The 23,914-nt window shown below is 36.2% G+C and overlaps 1 protein-coding gene across 1 annotated transcript; it reads left to right on the plus strand.

The window, feature by feature from the left end:
- Positions 1-274: 274 nt before the first annotated feature.
- Positions 275-23,823, plus strand: LOC108676414 (transmembrane emp24 domain-containing protein 1). The gene is made up of 5 exons (XM_018164488.2): positions 275-590; positions 19,369-19,472; positions 20,144-20,336; positions 21,106-21,273; positions 23,531-23,823. The coding sequence occupies exons 1-5, from the start codon at positions 411-413 to the stop codon at positions 23,606-23,608; spliced, it is 723 nt and encodes a 240-aa protein (XP_018019977.1). The 5' UTR covers positions 275-410; the 3' UTR covers positions 23,609-23,823.
- Positions 23,824-23,914: the final 91 nt, after the last annotated feature.

A 23,914-nucleotide genomic window follows, 5' to 3' on the forward strand; every position in this document is an offset into this window, starting at 1 on the left:
ATGTCGAAATGACGACCTGATATGAATTTAGTTGATGCAACCAAATCACAATATACAAAAAAAGCTTAGTGCAGAAGCACTAAGCTGCAAAAATACATTTTTAATAACAGTTTTTTATATCCACGTTATAAATTCTAGTCTATAACATAACGCCTGACTTAGAACTTAGATCATTGCAGAACATGTTCATTTCTTTCTATGTGAATAAATCACAAGTGTAAATCCACGTCATGAATTTTGTTCAATAACATAACGCTTAGTTGGTCGTCAGGGGGCCACCGCACCGTGCTACATAGGCTTCACGCAACAGCTACACGAGTAGGACTCGTACACATTACTGATTACACACATACACGGCAACACGTTAACGTTAAAACGAACGATCGGTGAATCACCATAACTTTTTATTAATGTCAATCGCCAACATGATGCAATCATGGCATTGCGTAATATGTTTTTTGTTTATGATTATTAGCTGTTGTTTTTGTGGTGATAGAGATGATGAGATGACAGTCACTGTAAAACCTGGCAGTGCTGAATGCTTTTACTTGAGCGTCTCAGCAAATGATGAATTGGAGCTAGAATACCAGGTAAGAAACTTTGGACCAGGACGCAAGACCATAGGGTGAGCACTGAGCAGTAGTTTTGACTTTTGATTGCCAAATTTGCCACCCTTCCCTATAGACTGTTACATGGCAATGATGGCAATTGGCATAGGGTAAACGCGGTATATTCCGACATCGTAGGTAATTCCGTCACTTCTCAAGTTTTTCCTTTATATTAAGCTTTGTTTTAGTTCCATGCGTTCATTGATGGTTGAAATGGTGACGTCATACATTTGCGTGTCGAAATACTGCAAAAACACTAGGTCTTGGCCCTGTCTCTTATACACATCTAGATGTGTATAAGAGACAGGCAATGCGGATTGCGGAAGTTGAAAATTTTATGAAATGACATGTTTGCGAAGTGCAAACCGCGATTTTTTAATCAAACAAAAATTTATGACATTCAAGCCGCGAGATTTCATACCTACTGAAATTATATGATATTAGAGCCGCGATATTTCAGACAAAAATAGGACTTTTCCAGACTAGGTATCCAGGATACTTTACTGGTCCATGGTGGTTTTTTAGCAAATCATTGGGCATTTAGCCCCAGCAGACTCCAGCAGGCACTCCGCAGGCACAGTGGCGCTCCGAAGCAGAAAAAACCTAGATCCAGGTTTTTTGCTTCCCACTCAGTTTCTAGGTTTTTCATTAACAAACTGATCCTAATCTAATTTTTTTTTTTAGAATGGTGCGCTGAAAGCAGAAATCAGTAAACAATTATAGCCAACTTAAGCCAAGAAAGGGAGAACTGCTACGAGACTTATGCCAGGATGGAATTCTAATATTGACAGTTCATATATTATTCCCGATACACCTACACCATTTTTTCGATACAACATTATTTGAGGCCAAAAAATGAACTTCTTATAGGCTTCCATGGTCAGGAAGGTGCAGCATGTACGCCGGAGGTTAGTTTTCGGATGTACGCCAGTATGCCAGGGAAGAAAGTTGCCAATATGCTTGCTAAAAACGGAAGTGTAACCATTGCCAATGCTGCATGATCGACACAGGCACACGTACTTTACGATTGATGCCTGGCAATCGTCACAAACAGAAGTGCTCTACAATCTATATAGCCGATGCCCAATGATCAACAGCAGGGTTGGCGATGTTTTTGATTTTTTTAAAAAAATCAAAAAAATCAAAAATCAATGATTTTTTTGATTTTTTCATGATTTTTTTTTATTTATTTGATTTTTTTGATTTTTTCAACTTTTTTGTCTTTTTGAAGTGTTATTTTTTATGTTGCAATTAGCCTACTAACAATAGCAGTATATTGATCATAATGGATGGCTAAAAAATGTACTTATTGCCTTCAATAATGGCCAAGAGGCCAAGGTGGTGTTTACCACTTAGGGATTTTTGGGTAAACAATTATTGGTACTATGTCTATTCATTAGCTTTGTAAAGTTTGTTTGGAGCAAGGTAATAAGCTAAATATTGACCATTTAACTGGCTTCAATATACAAAAATACTTCAGGAATGCAGATCTCCTAAACATTGAAGAGTCACATAACAGATAGGTAGCTGATAGCACAGTGCACAGCACTATCAATAGATCCACTAGTTTTATGTCCTATAAATCTATCAAACTCTACCCTCTATACACACCAACTAGTAGTGACTGTAGCTGATAGCACAGTGCACAGCACTATCAATAGATCTACTAGTTTTATGTCCTATAAAACTATGTTATGATGTGTTATGTTGTTATACTGTGCTAGGTGATGATGTGTTATGTTGTTATAATATGGTGTGTTGTTATACTGTGCTATGTTATGATGTGTTATGTTGTTATAATGTGCCATGTTGTTAATAATATAATGTTGTTATAATGTGCCATGTTGTTAATAATATAATGTTGTTATAATGTGCCATGTTGTTAATAATATAATAAAGTTTGTAATAGAACGCACTAGATCGTAATGGAACACACTAGATCGCATTAGAAGGCACTAGATTGTAATAGAACGCACTAGATCATAATAGAACGCACTAGATCGCATTAGAAGGCACTAGATCGTAATAGAATGCACTAGATCGTAATAGAACACACTGGATCGCATTAGAAGGCCCTAAATCGCCTTAAAACGCATTAGTATGCACTAAAATGCTCAAAACCAGATGAGGACGTACGTCGGGACAAGCCAGATCACCCAGATGCGGACGTACGCCAAGACAAGCAGATGCGGACGTATGGTACGTCAGGACAAGCCAGATCACCCAGATGCAGACGTACGTCGAGACAAGCCAGATGCGGACGTACGCCGGACGTGTGCACCAATAACGTTATTTTAGCTCTTTGCACGCCGCGTTGTACGCCAGTAGAAGGGCTTGGAGCCTCGTTTACGCCGGATTAATCCGCGGAAAACGGCACCATCCTGGGTATGGAATATGACTGCAAAGAAGTAAACTTGAAGTAATTACAGCTACCATGACTACGCTGTCAAGCAGACTTTTCCATGAATGGGCCATGATACACACACTAACCACGCAATTCATGGGAGCGAGACTAAATAGAACAACAAAAGCAGGCGCCCGGCATGCAACTACGAAAACAAATGACGATCGCGGCAGCGGCGGCACGGTTCATAACGTTAATATACTCAACGCAAGAGAATGATTAATTATGATATTCCTGATAGAGGTTTGAAATATTTTCGGAAGCCTAAAACTATAATAAATTGTTTCGTTACTTTGACATGGTTGATATCAAAATTAATATTTTAATGCGAATTCATGAAAAATGTTTAAAATAAATTGAATGATGTTCATTTATATCCATAGGCGAGAGTAATTCGAGTAATCAACTATGAATCAATTTATTATCCTTTAAATAAGAATCTTTGCATGGAAACTTCTGGAAGATGTGTCCACCGCAATATTTGTACAGTGGTATCAAGAGTCAAAGCCGTCAACTGATCGTTGGATGGCCGCAAATATGTCGCATCATTCTACCTATTACAGTCAATAGAACCTAAATAAACTCTGTTCATCAAAAGGACAAAAAGCTTATGTATCAAACATACATGGTAGTACAATACATTTTGAGATCTCCAGTCATGTGACTTAAATTCATACCCATAGGTGATCTTGAATTTCTGCACTGTGTTCAATTAAGCAATTTGTAAACTCATAAATTTCAAATAGGTACCAACTTTTTCAATTTAATTCTGAATGAGTCGCGCCTGTTGAATTCTAATATGGATCATTAATTTGTGCATCGTATTTCTGAAAATCAAGTATTGCATTTCTTATAAATTAAAAACATTCTTTTACATCAAAACAACGATTTTTTTCTTACAGCTTCTTTGATAATTGATGATCTCACTCATATAACTTAGTATTTTGAATTTAATGTTTTTGTAATTTCGATGACTAAACTTTCTTTGGTTCATTAAAATAAAATAATTACTGCTTATAAACAACCAACGTTTTCTAAAAGACACAAGACGTTTGAAAACTCGCCATGGGAGACAAAATCATTCAGGATTTGAAGTGAAGTTATTTGGACAAATTCGACATTATAGGGCAAAAACATGAATAAATTCGTATATAGACGTGTATCAATTGGTGTTTAATTTTTGAAACAAATTTCCATCCTTTAAATGTCACTGTGAAATGTGGATCAAATCTATTTATTATGATATTGAACTTTACAAGACCAAAACAAGGTGTCTGATACCATCTTGTCTAATGTCAACAGTCAACACAATGTTGCCATATGCTGTGAAAGATAAGCAGTTTATCCCATCATTTTGTGTGGATTTGAGAACTTTGTTGGTATCGGTGAAATCGTGAGAATTTTATGCGAAAGTTTATGTAATTTTTATTTTAATTTTGGAACATATTCATTACAAAAATTTGTCGATACAGATACACGACTAGTGTATGATTTGGAGGGAAGAGTCGCCAACTTTTTATCGGTTTTCGAACCACACGCAAGCGAGTTAAAGGAAGTGTAGCTGTCCGGGTGTCCCCAGTTTCTGACAAGCTCAGTGTAAGAGTATCAATTGTCACTTCGTTGGAAGGTGTAAGGTGGTAAATTTTTCGATACATTTTGTTTTGTAAACATGATAATATATTACCTATACAGAATTCAATACTGATAAACAGTAAACGCGGTATATTCTGACACTTTAAGGACATAGCAAAAAAATGAATGGCTATAAAAAATGCACCATACGCGCAACTCGAGTTCTGTTTGCTTTATGTCACTCTCAAAACACCGCACTACGCACCAGCAACAATGAAACATTACAAAATGTTGCCATATTTATTTTAAAAGCCTTTAGAATGCAAACCTATAAAATCCATATATTCTGAATTTCTGACACTGTGCCATACCCAGGATGGTGCTGTTTTCCGCAGATTAATCCGGCGTATGGAAGGCTCTGAGATCTTGCCCCGGCGTACATCAGGAAAAATTTGTGCACTTGGCGGTGGCGCAGACACCTGACCAGGATGGAATTCTAATTTCGAAGGTTCATATATTATTTTGATAATTTGATCCACCAAGACCACTTTTTCTATCCAACATTGTTATTTGAGGCAAAAAATGAACTTCTTAAAGGCTTCAAACGCGTACTCTAACTTGCTCAGTTTCTATAAAGTACCTACCTAATCACTTGGAAGTTGTAAACCTGCACCTTTCACTCAACAATTAAAATTAGACTTATAAAAAAGTATTAGTTAGTTGAAAATTTGTCTCTTAAGTTGACTGCAATGAACTAAACTTCATTAAGTAATTATAACTACGCTGCAAAACAGAGTTTTCCATCATGCACACTAAACACGCAATTCAGAGTTCAGACAAACAGAACTACATATCACGTTGGCTAACGAGCTACTGAATTAAATCGGTACCTAGCTTCTTTCCCGCTGCCGGTGCATAATCTAGCGGGTTGATCAATTGTATACTTAATTCGTATACGATTGTATACAAATTAACTAATTATTCGTATGCTTAGTGCAAGAGAATGAATAATTATGTTGTTTCTGATCAAATGAATGAAAACTTTTTCTGTTTCTGATCAAATAAATGAAAACTTCTGATCAAACGAACAAAAACTTCTGATCAAACAAATGAAAACTTCTGATCAAACGTATGAAAACTTCTGATCAAACGAACAAAAACTCCTGATCAAACAAACGACAACAAACTTTTTGAAGATAATTCTGAAATCATAACGTCTATTGAATTCTAATACGGATCGTTAATTTTAACATCGTATTTCCAAAAATCAAGTATTGCATTTCTTTCAATTGAAAAACATTTTTTTACATAAAAAGCAACGAATTTTTTCTTACAGCTCCTCAGGAATGCCGAATGAATGCTCCTCATATTGACAAATGACAATCTTACTCTTATAGCTAAAAATTTTAAATTGAAAGATGTTGTCAATTCAAAGACTCCATTGATTACAGAACTTTAGTTTTTGGAAGTGTATTCAAGAAAAGTTTCTGAAATAGTAGGAACATTTCCATTATCATTCTGAAATAGAAGCTTCATTTCCGTTCTTTTATATAAACAGGATTAATAAAATACCCATCAAATCCATCCAATGTCATTCAACTTGTGATGTATGAAAGACAGTTTCACTTTGATTCCTATGATGCTCATTTTTACTGGTTAAAGCTGTAGAATTAAATTAAAAAATTAAATAAAATTAAATTTTACTAAATCAAAATTTATTATTTAATACACTAGATGGTACATGCTGTAGAATTAAATTCTATTAGAAAAATGTTGAATTAAAAATCTGATTATATTTTTAAATTAAAAATTAATTTTGATTGAATTAAATTGTATTATTAATGCACTATATGGTACGTGCTCTATGTTTTATATAATGAAATAGTTTCCCATGTTAAACAACGAAAATTTTCTAAAAGACAAAACATTTGAAAACGCGGGATGGCAGACAAAATCATTCAGAATTTCAAGTGAATTTATTAAGATAAATTCAACATAATAGGGCAAAAAATGAAAAAAATTCAAATCTGGAACATATAAATAGGTTTTTATAATTTAAAAAAAACTTTCAATCATTTAAATCTCAGAATGGAATGTGGATCAAGTCTGATTATTGTGAAATCGAACTTGACATGACCAAAAGCTATGCCTGTGACGCCACCATGTCAGATATAATCGTGGAAACACGATGTGAATGTACGCCTTGGAAAAGTTGAAGTTTATCTGGTACTTTTGTGTGATATTGAAAACTTTGTTGGTATTGTCCAATCGTGAGAATTTTTACGATTTTGGATGTGTTTTTTTTATTTTAGAACGTATTCATTGCAAAAATGTGTCCGCTAGCCTACAGATAAACGACTAGTTAACTTGATTAGTTGTTGGCAACACGGGATTGGATTTCAAGCCACGCGCAATTTCGGAAGCACGGTAGTTTCCAATGAGCTCAGTTTATAAATTTTCATTGCAGTGGAAGGTGGTGTAACGCAGTGGTAGGGGTTGGTATTTTGATACATTTTCTTATATTGACATGAGAATATATTACCTATACAGAATTCCACAATGCACCTGACGTACTGTCATGTACATCAGGAAAAATGTCGGCGCTGCGAGCCTGCGGCGCATTGCGGTACGGCCACTAGCTACCTCGCACAGTACAGTAGCTTCGAGAGAAAGGGCATCAATCAACTACATAGAAACACTGATCTGGTCATGGTCACTTGTTTAACAGTTGAATTTTTTATCATGCAGGCTGAACTCATCCATCCAGATTACATTGAACAATCTTAAATTAACAAAAATGGCATAGCGTGTAGTCACCACCTCTGAGTATACTGCGATTGCTAACTTGCTAAGTGTCAATTGAGTGACAATTACTTTCTGTACCAGTAGGACAATTCTCCGGCCGGTCATCAGATTCTTAGCAAGATTAAAATATTTTCCAGACCCCTGAACAGATTTTGATTAATCTAATTAACTGTTGACATAAATTTGAAACAACTTCCAATGATAGTTACGTCGTAAAAAATTATTTGATTACCTTTGATGATCCAGGCTACATATGAAACTTAGTTCATTTAAAGCAAGATCCCAGCAACAGGTTACTAACCTCAGCTTTAATACCATCTGGACCCTTTTGGGACAAAACTTATACCTAGGGTTGCTCTATCAGTAAATTTTACTGGTTTGGAAGAAACTGGTCAATTGCCATAATAGAGATGCAAAAAAAATGTTTTTTTCCAGAGTGTTTTTTTAGTAAAAAAAAAACGTTTTTTTATGTGTTTTTTTTTTTTTGTTTTTTATCGTTTTTTTTCTTTCGTGTATTTATTTGGGATCAATATATCTATACCCTTAATATACATTGAAATGATGTGTTTTTAAATCTTATTTAACATATCTCATGTGTGATTTATAATTTATCAAGCCTAATACTTCAAGTTCAAAGCTTAAAAGGGTAAATAAACAAATTTTTCATTTCCTTATTATACTCAAAAATCAAAGTATGCAAAAAATGCAGTTGTTAACAATCGCGGCCATTTTTCTGAGGCTGATGGCAATGCAGCAGGTTCATTATCGGCATCGTTGATCAATTGTAGGTTATGCCCTATATACACCAATTTGCCCGCCCTCTCTGCTGTCAATCTATTCCGCTTCGCTGAGTGCACGTGCAAGTGCCTGCTGAACGAGCATTCAACAGCTGCATTTGTGGGAGGCAAGTTCAGTATCTGACTGGCGCCGCCTGGCAGCCTGCACCTGCTACGTTTATTGAAAGATGATGCAATAGGCAAGTAGCTATGATGCACAAATGACTTCGCTGCCATTCAATGATATTAGGAATTTTAAGATACAGCATAGACCTGTCACCTATCATCCTGTGGCCCTCAGGTTAAGTGATTATGGATTTATTTGCATTTATTTATGTTTTTCTGAAAAAAACAATAAAAAACATGTTTTTTTAGGCTGATGTTTTTTATTAAAAAAATTGTTTTTTATTAAAAAAAACATGAGTGTTTTTTTTACGTCGCATCTCTATGCCATAACAGTATTTGGAATAATTTTTCATAGCTTAATTGACATGTTACTTCTATTCAAATAATCTGCAAGTGAGGACCAGTTCATTTTATAATGCATCAAAATCTACAATTGATTTAATTTTTTAACTTTTGAAATTGCAGAAAAGTTCTCTCTGACGCTTTAGGCGACATTTGCTATGGTTATTTATCACAAAACTTTAACCTCGAGCATCGACAACAGAGTTCTTGGCTTCAAACTTCCTGGTGTTTTCCTTAATCCAGAAACAAACAGGCCCAAATGTAAGTATTTCAATCAATATAAACTCAAATTTCAAGATTTGGATGGTAATATAATGGATGTAATGGCAAATGTCGTACTGCATAATTATATTGCTAAAGCATCTAAGCCGAAGTCAATATTAAACTTTGATCACTCACAGTAGTTACTTGGTTTTGACTTCAACAGAAATGATCTATATTATGAATAAAAACAAACTAGACTAATAAGATCTAGACAGCAGCTTTGCAATTTCTATGTTTCATGCGGTAATAAGACTTTTAAATCGTACGTGAGAAGCTTGGCATTGCCGATGATGATGCTGATTTACTCCCCATAAGTTGGGATGCGGCACATTTTCTTAACTTGGTATACACCGACGTTCGTGATGACGAGGTACATGGTCTCTATTTGCACTGGTTCATTGAGCACGCCAACCTTTTTGCTCACCTCACACCTGTTTGGACGCAGACACGCTGCTCTTGAGGCTGCCTCTGAAACAGGAGCTTGCACAATTTTTGCATTTGCAGTGCAACGGTTTGCCAGCTCGGCTATCGAGCAATGGGACACAATCGCATCCAGCTACCTGGAGCTACACTACGCGTTCCGTGCGGATAACGAGGAGCTTCAATATCAGCTATTTCCTATTTGGTAGTGACTTCGTTTTCGACCTGTGCTGCCTGTTGGAGCTCATGGAGCCGATTTGGCGGCTAATGGAAATTGTTCAAGACTTGAAACTTCCCCACTGGAAGATAGTGCTTTGGCCCAAGGTCTCCGCTTTCTTGTTGCAGTGCGCTGAAGAATTTTGCCTCAATTACTATCCAAGTTTGAAAGAGAGCTACGATAACATGCGTCCAGGTGGTATGTACAAAGGTGTACCTCTACTAGAGGGATGGCTGGTGGAGTCCCAGAAGGGACTCCACCAGGCCCAGTTGTTTGGCGAGTGCACTAACAGAAGGATATGGAGCCGGAGGCGAATGTGGTGAGTTTTGCCTGTGCGCTTCATCGGAGCATCAATCTGTGCATCGCCAAGTGCATCGGTGAAGCAGGTGCTGATTTTGCTATTTTAGATGCTCCTTCCATCGTGCGCTAGCTCGCTGAAGAAAATTGTGAAGAGTTTGTGGAAGAGTACACTCATGCAGCGGCAGCCATTCGGCTCGTTGACCTGGCAGCAAACCATGAGAATCTTAGATCATCTCTGAACATAAAGCTTGCTCTAAAGTACATTGCGTCCTACGTTGCTGCTATTCACGAATCTTTCTCATCTGATGTTGGCAGGGATAATTGGCTGACACCTGCTGTCAGCAGTCCTATTACCGACGTTAAAGTGACGCAAGCAACAAGATCTTGGTGCAATTTTAGACGGCATCTCATTGTAACAATGCAATGTGGAGATCGTGATGCCAATGTCCTAAATGAGCGAGCTGTTTATCAGTCATTTTACAGTGATCCAAAAATTTTCTGTGTGGCTGGTCCATCTGCCTGCCTACTCATGGACTTCAGTCTGCATCATAGTGGCTTGGGTAAGGTAGCAAGCATCATTGGCAACTAAATATAATTTATCGCATTCCATTCCAATAATTTCTCTTTAAGATAACTGCTAGAGAATATTTAGGTCAGTAGAAAGCATTGTTGATTATTATATCTGTATAGTATATAATTAGCTACATTAAATAACTTGACCACCTCATCTGTTTATTGCATGCAAACTTGTCATATTATTAGATGCTAGAAATGTTACTCCATCTAAATAATAGTTTGCAAGGAATGCACTGCCCTATTGAAAATTACAGAGGCGATCTCGGAAACATTATACTCAACAATGCGATCTCAGAAGCAACAGGGAGGGCAGCACAACACTCTGCAGCGGTAGGCAAAAGTTTGATGGTTGCTGCTGCGTGTTGGTAGTATGAGGCTGGAACGACTGCTTGGATAGCGCGGCACGCACGGTTTTTCTAAGCAGGTGATCGCAAGCATGGCCTTCGCCCCCACCGCAGCCCTATTTTACTGACGTCCAAGCTACTCGATACAACGTGAGCAAAGTCGTTGACATAGGCGTCTAACTTCACAGTGTTCATTTGTTGGCCTAGCTGAAATGCCTGATTGCAAGTGGACAAGTAAGAGGAAGCTCTTGATTGATAAAATTGTACAATGAAACTTTTTCCAACATGCTAGGAAAAGCTGTAGTTGATACAAAAATAAGTACAGATGCTTCTATTCAAAATTTCATGTAATACATAAAAGTCTGAAGTTAATCAAGAATAATGCATGAATCATAGAAAATGTAATAAATAGAAGGTAATAATAATTAATGAGAAGGGTACCGTAATGATAGTCAAAAGCTACAACTGATTTTCCTGGACCAGTTGTATTTGTGTTTCTTCTCGGTGCTTATTTTCCTGTGAAAGGATACTTCTACTTCGTTTTTGCACAAGCACCAGTCTATGAATTCTCAGTTTTCTTGCTAAAGCTTCATTCTTCTTTGCTTTGTTTATTTCCTTATTTTTAGTTGCTGATGAATCCCCCTTCTTATACTGCTGTGCTGTCTAATTCCAGAACAACGCTTGAATCTGTGGTACAGAAAAAATATGAAAATCCATGCATATACTTATCATCAAGCGGCAAAGTCTTGATGCAATATAAATAATGCAATTCCTAAATTGTAAATATTTCATGAAAATGTGGGTGATTATAAGTTGTAAGAGATATGTTCATGAGCATATAAAACAATTAACAATGTAAATAAGTATAATCAGAAATAATAAAAAAAATCCTTAGAATCATTCCACTGTACGTCAAGTTGTGGTTGACATTGCCTGTTCTAACACCAAACCACAATTTAGTGGATTTGGTGTTTCGTAACATTTTCGTTGGGGCTACATGGACATGTCTTCTAAGCTCCCATAATCCCATTGGCATAAAACAACAACTAGCAGAAGATAACATTTCTGTTGTGGCTTTCATACCTACTTTCAATACATTGACTTTTTATTTTGTTTGGCGTACATGCTGCCTTGAAGGCTCCAGACCTCCGGCGTACACACCGCACCATCCTGGGTATGGACTGTGTGTGAGTCAGTCACTGTCAGTGTGACTAAATTCGGCATTTTGTGAGACTAATTCCAGCCACGCTTCAAACTCTACTAATTCGTAACGCCGACACTCTTGTGTTTGAATTCCAATTGCTGTGTGAGCTGTATTGAAATACGACACAGTTTGGAATTAGAACACTATTGAATATTGAACACTACTTAATTACGCTTTTAATTAAGAGCTATTAAGCTTTTAATTAAGAAAATTTTAATTTTTGCACACAGCTTGGAACGAGCTGTGTTTTTCAAATTCCAAGCTGTGTCAGAATTAGTTTTTATGTGTCTAAAACCGTCTCTTAACTTAATCATCTATTCATTTTTTTACTACTTGAAATCAGCAAGTACAAGTATATAGCCAAATGGGGTAAGACAGGATTGCAGCCTGCATGGGGTAAGAAAGGACCAGCCCATGGTGTGCATTCTAATTGCACTGAATTCAATTTGACAAAAGAATATGTTAGAACAATCATTGCCTGTCATTTCAGTGTTTGTGGCAACCCACTTCTGCAAATAATAAATTTCTGGCTAATTTTTAAAGAAAACCTATGTAAAGAAGGCTCACAAAATAGTTAACCCTGTTTGGGAAATGAGCTCTATCTAATAACAAAAAATTTTTTGGCCAGGTTTGTGGATGTAGGCCATGGTCAGGAAGATGTGCCAGATGCGCCGAAATTTATATTGTCATTTTAACAACCTGGGCGTTGCGCCGTACTTTGCTGGTAAAAAAATGCGCCGTGCGCCATACTTTTAGAAAGCTGAAATAGTTTAAATATGGACGCGTGGCAATGCAAATTATGTAATCACACTGACCGTACACACAAACGTGTATCTGCATTGTGTTGTGGTTGGATATGAGTTAACTAGATTACTAACGCGTCAACTCAGGACTCAGGTTCAAAGAGTCAGCACAGTAATGAATATTCATTCATAGATCACAATTCAATCGGACATGAATTACAGAACTAAAGAAGGCAGCATGGCATTAGATGTGCCATTGGTGCCTTCTAATGAATGACTGGACTGGTTGCGGCAAGTAGGGTATGAACTTGTACGTCAACAGTATGATCCTGCATGCCAATGTTGGGACTACATTCCTGACATCCTCCCGGCCGGCGAAATCGACACAATCAATACCTAAAAACAATGCGCATAAATGGACTATACAAATTAGGTCAATATGGCATAATTACAGAGCGTAATTATACTATGTGATACAAAATATGAATAGATATATACTTGCAAGATAAGTCAATGGTCTGTTGTTTATTTTGTTTCATTTGAGCAATTATGGTTTCCAAATCTGGGTGCGTTATGTTGTCATGTGTACTTTGAATGTGCAAAAATTATAACTCATATGAAAATTGTTACGTAGGTTATCATAGCACGAATCGCAATAGAGTACCGGTATCAAGATTGCAGTTCTGCCACCACCCTTCATTGAATTATCCCACCTTTTTTCAAAAATTCAATATGTAATCTCTCTGCCAGCAAAGTTTGCGAAATTCATTATCTGCATAAAATGGTACTCTCTGCTGTGGTGTTTGAGTTCTGGTTGACATGACATCTGTTTGCATGTTAAATTAAATAGCAAGCACTTTTGTTAAATGTTAACAATTAGATTGGGGTTATTTCATAAAGCAGTAAACTTGTGGTTCCAAAAATGGCGGGAAAGCTCTAATCGCGCTGCTCTGAAGGCAATCTATATAAATAATATAATCCGCGCCTACGCTGGAGGAAGTTCAAACTTCAGAGGTGGAACTTGATGCAGTAAATTTGCAGTAAGTCAGAAAATACCAGAAAAATACCAGATTTAGGCATATATACCAGATCTAAAATATTCATACCAGACACCATCTGAAAAGACCAGATTTGTGAAATCTGGTATTGAAATATACCATCTGGCAATGCTGGCTTCAGTGTTACTTAAATCTACAGACAATGTTGCCATTCCATCCAGATGAAAACTGTGTCTAAATCAGAACTGTGTTGGACGGCTCCGCTGCACGCGCCGAGTGCTGCGTGGTGTGGAACTGATGACCGTGATTTGCGCAAACGCCTGCGCAAAGAAAATATAATTAGATTGCTTTGCGCAAACTGCGCTGACCTAGGGCTTCAAAAAACTATGCGCAGGAAATTTCCCCATTTATATACATCTTCCTGAGTGTGGGATGTAGGCAGGTTACTTTGAGTAACAAGCAACTTTTTTTAGACATACTAGGCATTCCTACCTGCTACCATCACTGCTTGACATGTATTCTAAAATGGGGTAAAAAAGGACCAAACATGTTGTAAGATGGGACCACTAAATGATCCTGTTTTACCACACAAGTGGTCCTATCATACCCCACAAATGGTCCTGTCTTACCCCACAAATGGTCCTCTATTACCCTACAGTTTATCAAAAATAGTTTTTAAATGAATATATTATTGTGTAGTACATGGAGTATTTTGGTCAAAATTTTTATGTTTTGCTCAAACTTCATTATAGCTTGTTAGCTTTTTTAATTAGAGAAATTTAGTGCACTATTTTAAATTGCATCAAAGGGATATAGAAAATAGGGATGTCTCTTCCCATTAGTGAGCTGCAGAACTATGTGCAAGATTGGCTGTGGGAAAAATCACCGTGTGAAACATGAAAAATAACTATGATCACAACTCTGTGCGAGGGCATGAGCTATGTTTGAAGAAGTGCACCACAAATGCAGTTAGCAAGAAAACACATGATGTCTGATACTTAAGTTTATTATCCATTGGTTTTATTACCAATTTGATAAATTTTTCAGACAATGACACTAATGGAATATACATGAAGCATTTAGCAGTGCTCTACAATGAACCAAAGCCAACCCACTATTACTATGCTTAGCAAAGTTTTCTCATGACAAACTTCAATGTGACTGATATTAGAGTTGACTTCCTGCAACACAAAACAGTAACAAGTGGTTGATTAATCAAATAATGTGTTTCTAGATGTCCGTCTGTTCGTCCATCCGTGACCTCAAGTTTTTGTTGACGAGAAAATGCGCTCTGTCACTCACTGCAGTGAGTACTGAGTTATATTTTCTGATGTTCTCACTGGGTGACGTGCACTTGTCTCTCTTTGGATCTCAACATTTTCCCACCAGACGGCCCAGACCTAGTGTTTTGGCAATAGTATGTAGCGCAAAAGTATGACGTCACTATTTCAACCATCAACAAATGCATGGAACTAAGAAAAAGCTTAATGTAAAGGAAAAAAGTTTAGAAGTGTCAGAATTACCCACGATGTTGGAATATACCGCGTTTACCCTAGGTTAAACGCGGTATATTCCAACATCGTGGGTAATTCTGACACAGTCGACAATTCTCAGCTTTTTCCTTTATATTTAGCTTTGCCTTAGTTCCAAGCATTTGTTGATGGTTGAAATAGTGACCATACTATTGCGCACCATACTATTGCCAAAACACTAGGTCTCGGCCGTCTGGCAGGAAAATGTTGAGATGCAAAGAGAGACAGTGCACGTCAACCCAGTGAAAACATAGAAAAAAAACTTGTCAAAGTTGATAGTAGACCTTGCTCTACCAAATAGTGATTAACTGAATTTGTGTAGAAAGAATATTATGGTTTGAGACTTTTAAATACTGTAAGTCTGTGAATATATTAGGAATCATTTAAGTTTACTTGTATATGCTGATTTCAAGTGGTAAATGAATTAATAGATGATTAATTTAAGAGACCCTTTTAGACACATAAAAACTAATTCCGACACAGCTTAGAATTACACACTGCTCGTTCCAAGCTGTGTGCAAAAATTAATTTTTTCTTAATTAAAAGCTTAATAGCTCCTAATTAAAAGCCTAATTAAGTGGTGTTCATATTCAATAGTGTTCTAATTCCGAGCTGTGTTATATTCCAATACAGCTCACACAGCAATCGGAATTTGAACACAAGAGGGTTGGAATTACGAATTAGTAGAGTTTGAAGCGCCACTGGAATTAGTCTCACAAAATGCCTAATTTAATCACACACAGCGTCAGAATATATGGATTTGGTAGGTTAGCATTCTAAAGGCTTTTAAATAAGTATGTCAACAGTTTGTGACGTTTCATTGTTGCTGGTGCATAGTGCAGTGTTTTGAGAGTGACGTAAAGCAAACAGAACTTGAGTTGCGCATACGGTGATTTTTTTATAGCCATTCATTTTTTGCTACGTTCTTAATGTGTCGGAATATACCGCGTTTACCCTAGACAGTAGGCCTAGGCTATGCCAATAATGATAATGCCATGAAATAAACTTTTTATTACACTTACAAAATTATATAATTTGCATATTGTATAGGCTACTCACAAAAAAGAATGATACATAGTAGGCTAGTAGGCTAATACTCATTAGCTCAAAGAAAAACTACTGTGAAATTGTCTTTTTCACTTTTTAGTCTAATATTTGTGCATTTTTGCCAAACCTTACTTAACATTGGAAGTGAGAATACCCAAAAAGCTATTGTCTAACATTATTGTCTAGCAACACTTCTCAACTTTTTCCTTTATATTAAGCTTTTTCTTAGTTCCACGCATTTGTTGATGGTTGAAATATTGACGTCATACTATTGCGCGCCATACTGTTGCCAAAACTCTAGGTCTGGGCCGACTGGCGGGAAAATGTTAAGATCCAAAATGAGACAGTGCACATCACCCAGTGAGAACATCGAAAAACATGTCAAAGTTGATAGTTGACCTTGCTCTACCATACTACCATACTATTGCCTTAAGATTTTTAAATAAGTTGTGAATATATTAGGAATCCTTTAAGTATACTTGTATTTGCTGATTTAAAGTGGTAAATATATTAATAGATGATTAAGCTAAGCGATGGTTTTAGACACATGAAAACTAATTCCAACACAGCTTGGAATTAGACACACCCCGCTTGTTCTGAGCTGTGTCCAAATATTAAAATTTTCTTGATTAAAAGCCTAATAGCTCCTAATTAAAAACTTAATTAAAAAATTACAATTTTTTAATTAAGCTCATTCCGAGCTGTATCATATTCTGATACAGCTCACACAGGGTGTCAGAATTCCAACACAGGGTGCCGGAATTACAAATTAATAGAGTTTTAAGTGCAGCCGGAATTAGTCTCACAATATGCTGAAATTAGTCACACACAGCGTCGGAATTCAGGGATTTTGTAGTTTTGAATTCTGAAGGCTTTTAAATAAATATGGCAACAGTTTGTGATGTTTCATTGTTGCTTGTGTGTAGTGTGGTGTTTTAGAGTGACGTAAACCAATCAGAACTCGAGTTGCGCATACGGTGATATTTTTATAGCCGTTCATTTCTTGCTATGCCCTTAATGTGTCGGAATATACCGCGTTTACCCTAGTTTACTGCTGTGTTTTGTTAACTGACAAAGACCATGTACTGGTACAACACTTTTTTCCTCATTTTTCTGACATTTGCAAAATACAGCCATGCATGTAAACAAAAGAATATTCTTTTATAAAGAATAAAGAATAGTATAAAGAAGAGGGGCTTTCAGACTGAAGTTACTGAAGTATGCCACAACTGCACAACATAATGTGTAATAATGACTTCAGAGTCTCCTTTGTATCAGGATTAGAATTTTCCTACTTGTTTCTGAAATCTCTCGGCTTCAACGTGACAAATTTTTTATACATTTGGAATCTTGTGGCTGGATCATGCATTTTTTCAACAATTAGTACCTATATAAGAGGTAATTCATCTGGCAGAAATCTTGCGGTTCTGGAAATGGCAGGAAAGCTCCAGTCGCGGTCCTAAGGTTAGAAGTTTTCCATGCTTGCCTTGTATCAGGCATCAAATATATCTGCTTAGCAAACCGTGACTGAATTTTTTAAGCTGTGGTTTTATAGATTTGCCAGCTGTGATTCTATTTCTTCAAGCCGCGAATTATATATCTTGGTCATGAAAAGCCATTTAAGAGCCGGGAACTTGTTTACAAAATCCATGCAAGTGTTGCCTCAAATCTCTAATTTTATCCTAAAAACCGTCAAACTGCAAAACTGACTTTTGTCTTCACTTAAGTGGCAACTGAACACTGATAATGCAGTCTGACCGCTCTGATGTGACCACATCAATGCAATCTTCAAGGAAACTTTTTGGGTTGACATGTTGTTATTACATTCTGCAGGATATTTTGGCCGAAGCATTAAAGTAATGCAGATTGTGTCATCATTGCGGAAGTTGAAAATTTTATGAAACGACATGTTTGCAAAGTGCAAACTCCAATTTTTTCAATCAATTAAAAGTACATGCTATTAGAGCCACAATATTTCAGAAAAAATAGGACTTTTCCAGCCCTGCCTTATATCCCAGCTAATATTTTTGAACCTTGCAAGGGGCCCAGATTGTAAAATAATCTCTAAACCAAAATTTCTACTATCACTGCCACATAAGTCCCCACTCAGCAGAAATTGCACATACCTTGCCACTCATCACTAAAAACTATATAATACTGGTCGGACTACAATTTCTAAGGTTCGATAACCACACAATGACAACGAGGCTGTTTAGATCATGATGGAAAGCAGTGGTTCAACTTTATTTGGAAAAAAATCTTTTCTAATGAAGGCTGGCAACTATAGTGCAGTGCTGCTGGCCAGGTTATTGGTATTGACGATAGAATTTCATCCTCCTCCAAAATTTGTTGGCAGAAATACTTGCTTATTTATAATCAAGATCTTGATTGTATCACTCCGGTTTTTTTCAAATGCTGATGCTATTTACACAATGGAATATATGTTTTGTTAGAATTATTTGGCACAGAACATCCACATGAACACAATTTCTAATATTTTAACCATTAAATTATGGCACACACAATGCATCTTCATTTTAAAAATTTAGGGGAGGTAATGTTTGAAAGGTACACATTGCTTATGAATCAGAAGATCTACAATTGAACCAAAATCTTTTGATTTTCTAATTGTTGATGAAGACTTATTGTAGTAAGCCCTTGCCATAATGCTGAGTCCAGATTGACAGCTAAGATGATGCTGATTTTGGGTGTATCAATTGATAGTGCACAAATCTCAATTACACTTACATTAATGTAGGTGGGACAAAGTTGTTAAACATGTTGTGCAGTGAACATATTGATGAGTAAGACAGGCATTAACGCTCATGTGGCACATTATGCTGCGAGTACGTATAAGCCAAATATTAGAGTAGTGAATGACTTTGAATGTCTTGCTATAATTTTGAAACCCACTGCATTTTCCCAGCTATGGCTTGATAATAATTTTAGTGCAAGATTTTAGTAAAAAATGGTCTTTGAAGATTGTTGAATAGATATTGAATTTATTATAATTTTTTTCTAACTGTTAGGCCACTTGAGATATCTTGGAGCTTAATCTTCATTTGATTGTAATCTTTTTTTTTTCAAAAGGTTATAAATGGAGAGCAAGGCGAGTTGGATATAGACTTCTTCCTTTACGGACATGCAGGAAACTTATTGAAGAGTGAGAGAAGATCATCTGACAACTTGCACAAGTAAGCTTTTTATGGTTGATGAATAAAATTAATTCTAATTTAAATTTGAACTGCTCCCCTGACCTTTACCAGTTTTCAGTATTTATCGCTTTTAACTCACCTTCCTCTAAGTTGAAATAATATGAATTTAAATCCTGTTTTTTTATGTGTAGGTATATCTAAATAATAAATAATTATCCTAAAATGATGGCTTTATAAACCTGTTATTTGTTATATGTTCATTATGTATGATGATTTCAAAATTTTGATGAAATCGTAAAAATTAAGTAGCTGTTACACATTAAAAGTTTTATTATATAGGTAATATATGGAAACTTGATTGAGTAATAAATTTTTGTTTAAATCAATATATGCTAGATTTGTCTTTCTTAATGCCTGGAGATTAGATTATCAAATATATGATAACGGCTTGCTTGAGTACTTAGGTGCTGACATATTGGTTGTATGTAGCACATGAAGTACATGAACCTAGTACCTTAATAGACTAAATATTTACCTAACCATCTGCTTAGATTGAATTCTCATTAAATTTCTTAGATTGGTGCTACCTACCTACAATATGTATAAATGATAGATGAGGTTGCTGTATAATTTTATTTAGAACTGAGTACGTAATGGTATGCCACAATAATGAACCTTATGTTCAAAGCTTACTGAATCAATTCTTGCAGAATAACTTTAACAGAACAAGGAGACTACAAGTTCTGCTTTGACAACACCTTCTCTCGGTTCTCTGCCAAAACCGTGTTTTTCACCTTCATGCTCACCAACCTTAATGACCCTGGCCCTGTGGATGAATGGGGTAATCAAATGCCTTTTCTGCAGGACGAAGATATCTATGAAATGAAAATTGAGGATATTAAGGTAAGTGTGTTAGGTATATAATGTCTTGGGCAATACCACCTCATGATTTTTCAAGATTTGACATTTAAATATTCACTTCATTTTAAAGTACTGGTACTTTCTGATGTAGTATTTTTCTTTTGAAGCTGTAGCTACACATTGAAGTGGTACGTACTTGCTTTTTCAGTTGCATCCTTGATCTCTAATTTAAATAATGAGATGTCTATCTACTTAATTTATTATGCAAGTCGACCTGGCAGAATATTGTGGCACCCTAGAAGTTTATGTTAATCTGTTCCATGAGGAATTTCACCTATTGACAAATTGCTTTAAATTGTATAAAATAGTGCAAATCCTAAAGTTAAAGAGCAGAGTCTAACAGCAGAGTGCAACGTTACTTGAATAATGCCAATTAGCAGCAATCTAGAAATTAGAACAAGCGTCATTTTTAGCACATTTTCTCATTTATGGAAAGAAAAGGCGCTACTGTGCTGAGTGTGCTCGTCATGTCCGTTCCATTTGTCTGTGACTTTACATTTTTGTCAATTTTGAGAAAATGCGCTATCTGTCACTCACTGCAGTTAGTACTGAGTTATATTTTTTAATACAAGTAGCCCGGATACAAGTTTGTTGAAATTTGGCAACCACTTGCATCTATGTCAAGTTCCAATATTCATACAGTCAAACTGTGTGGGTTTTACTGCTTTGAGAAGCTGCACTGTGCAAAATATGGGCTATTGTTGCAAAGCTGTTTGTGCTAGACTCAAAGCTAATTATAATAATGTTTCAGGATGCCGTGGACCGCATCAGATCTCACATCACCAAAGCTCGGATGGTGCAAGATTCCATCAGTGCCCATGAGGCGCGTGACAGAAACATTGCTGAGAACAACTATACTCGCATCAACAACTTCTCATGCATCAGTGTCATCATCATGATCACGACGGCCATTATTCAGGTACCTGGCTATAAGTTGAAGAACTTTTCACATTGTTTCACTGGGTTTGGAGCTCTTAAGGGGAGCGTCTGGGGTAAAAGTCGAAATTTTTGGCTTTTCCGGTTTTTATGCTCATCTTAAAGCTTACTTTCTGCCGCATCGAACGGTACTAGAATTTTTCTGTACATTGATTTATGCATTCACGACAGATCCCGAAAGGGGGGAGGGTGGTGGGGTCCCTTCACAAAATCCTATGGAGATAATTACGGCTAAGCTCTATAAATGTGCTGTCGTTGGACCTACAGCTCAGTTACCTGACAGATATCATGCGGAGAGGTGTTGATAAAGTTGTCCTCTGCACTGCTGACTGACTTTGAAGTAAGCTAACGCTTACTTTCAGTATTTAAGCTACATTACATGCCTTTACATGGCGCGCCACGGTTTTCCGCCTCTACTGAACAATTTGAAAACATGAAAACCTCTCTCACGCCAAACCTATCTCGTCCCACAGTTTTGAAGCTACATCAATTAGACATATACCATTCAATTTGCAAAGAAAAGATCTACAAATCGCTGGTTGGTTGCGTTTTTCTAATTTTGTTATAGTTTGGATTTTATTTTGCAAAAAGGGGAATGTGGGGGGGGTAAAATTGAAAAATTTCCGAACAATTTACAAAAATGCCCCCAGGCCCACAAAAATGAGAAATTCAAAAAATGCGTACAGCAAATTATAGGTATAGTCTTTACGCATCGAATGATATGTGTCTTGATGTTGTAGCTTGAAAATCCTAGGAGGAGATAGATTTCTACAGTACCCCCTTTTTTGGCCGTTTTCTAAAAATTTCACGTTTTCTTTCATTTTTCGAAAAATTCACACGAACAAAAATATCTTAGAATTCTGTTTTACATATGCGTACCAAGTTTCAGAGTGATCGGTCTGTAAATAGCCGAGATAAATTTAATCCCAGACGCTCCCCTTAAGTTCTCGCTTGAATTGTGTTGTTTATAATTCAACTAGCAGATTAGCCCTGGGTGGCTGGAGCTTTACATTTACTACAATTTTGGAATCCCATTCATACCCATAATTTAAAAGCCCGTTAATAACAAAATTTATTTATTCTAATTGATAGACTCCCTCAAACCCAAATTTTACATACCTAGAAATATGATTCTCCTTTTACTCTCCTGTATAAATATTTAAAAACTTTATTTTGTCTTTACAGTGAAATCATATTTGCCAATTAAAATCAATGAAATTAAAATATTTGATCCATTCCTTTCTTTCGTTTACTCAAATCCTTTCTTATCTTCCACAATAATATCCCTGATACACGTCCCAAATGCCCCTGTATATTTGGTTATCAAAACAACTGCCCCTGTAGTGACTGGTTTCGAACACACCAACCCATCCATACCCACACAATCTTCAAAACAAATTTATATAAGATTATATATCTAGGTTTGGATGACAATGGTAATAGTATGCCAACATACAGTACTTCTCGGAATCAGTTTAGGATTTCAATCTTTCATATATTTTTGATGTATTAGTTATATAAATATAATGTTGGGCAGTTTCATAGTACCTATTCCTCATGGGTAGCTTTGGATCAAAATTAAACACTGAGACAATTTACGAGCTTGTATTTCTAGAGATGCACTAAGTTTCTCCTGATTCTAGAAATGCACAAAATTTCTATTAATTTTAGAAATGCACAAAGTTTCTCCTAATTCTAAAAATGCACAAAGTTTCTCCTTATTCTAGAAATGCTCAAGTTTCTCCTTATTCTAGAAATGCTCAAGTTTCTCCCGATTCTAGAAATGCTCAAGTTTCTCCTGATTCTAGAAATGCTCAAGTTTCTCCTGATTCTAGAAATGCACCAAATTTCTCCTGATTCTAGAAATTCACAGATTTTCTCCTGATTTTATAAATGCACAAAGTGTCTCCTGATTCTAGAAATTCACAGATTTTCTCCTGATTCTAGAAATGCTCAAGTTTCTCCTGATTCTAGACATGCACCAAGTTTCTTCTAATTCTAGAAACTCACAAATTTTCTCCTGATTTTATAAATGCACAAAGTGTCTCCTGATTAAAGAAATGCACCAAGTTTCTCCTGATTCTATGTAGAAATGCACCGAGGTTCTGTTATGGCCACTGCAGCCCACAAATCCTTGATCTCTTGATTTTATTGTTTATTGATGCTGCTAATTGATATTTTATTCTTGCACAGATATTTTTTTAATGCTGAGAGTGACGCTAAAGTTTTTTCTGTTACAGGTTGTGTTACTCCGGAGTCTCTTCGACGAGCGAAGCAAACTCCACAAACTCTGGAAAAAGGATAGACCAAAATTTTGATTGGGCTTCTTAGGGTCAAATTATTTAGATTTTTTCTCTACAAGTCAGATTATGTTAGGATTTTTCACACTGCCAACAAGATGCATTAGCTGTAGACTTATCTTACTCATCCTAGATTTGTCAAAAATTGATCGTGGCAAACGGCAACCTCTGCTCCTTTTTAATTGTATTCTTTTTAATTTTCTATCAAAAAGTACTAACTTGTAACTTGTTTTCCGATTGTAAACAAAATTTATTAGTGAAAAATTCTTATTATGTAATTTAAACGATATTCCCTATTAAAGTTTTTACTTTTAAGCGAAAATG

The sequence above is a fragment of the Hyalella azteca genome, unplaced genomic scaffold (assembly GCF_000764305.2).
Source record: "Hyalella azteca isolate HAZT.00-mixed unplaced genomic scaffold, Hazt_2.0.2 contig11902, whole genome shotgun sequence".
Lineage (NCBI taxonomy): Eukaryota > Metazoa > Arthropoda > Malacostraca > Amphipoda > Hyalellidae > Hyalella > Hyalella azteca.

Coding starts and splice junctions, on each gene's coding strand:
- LOC108676414 (XM_018164488.2), top strand. CDS start 411: ATGTCAATCGCCAACATGATGCAATCATGGCATTGCGTAATATGTTTT. Junction 591..19,368: donor AATTGGAGCTAGAATACCAG/GTAAGAAACTTT, acceptor TTTTTTCAAAAG/GTTATAAATGGAGAGCAAGG. Junction 19,473..20,143: donor TCATCTGACAACTTGCACAA/GTAAGCTTTTTA, acceptor CAATTCTTGCAG/AATAACTTTAACAGAACAAG.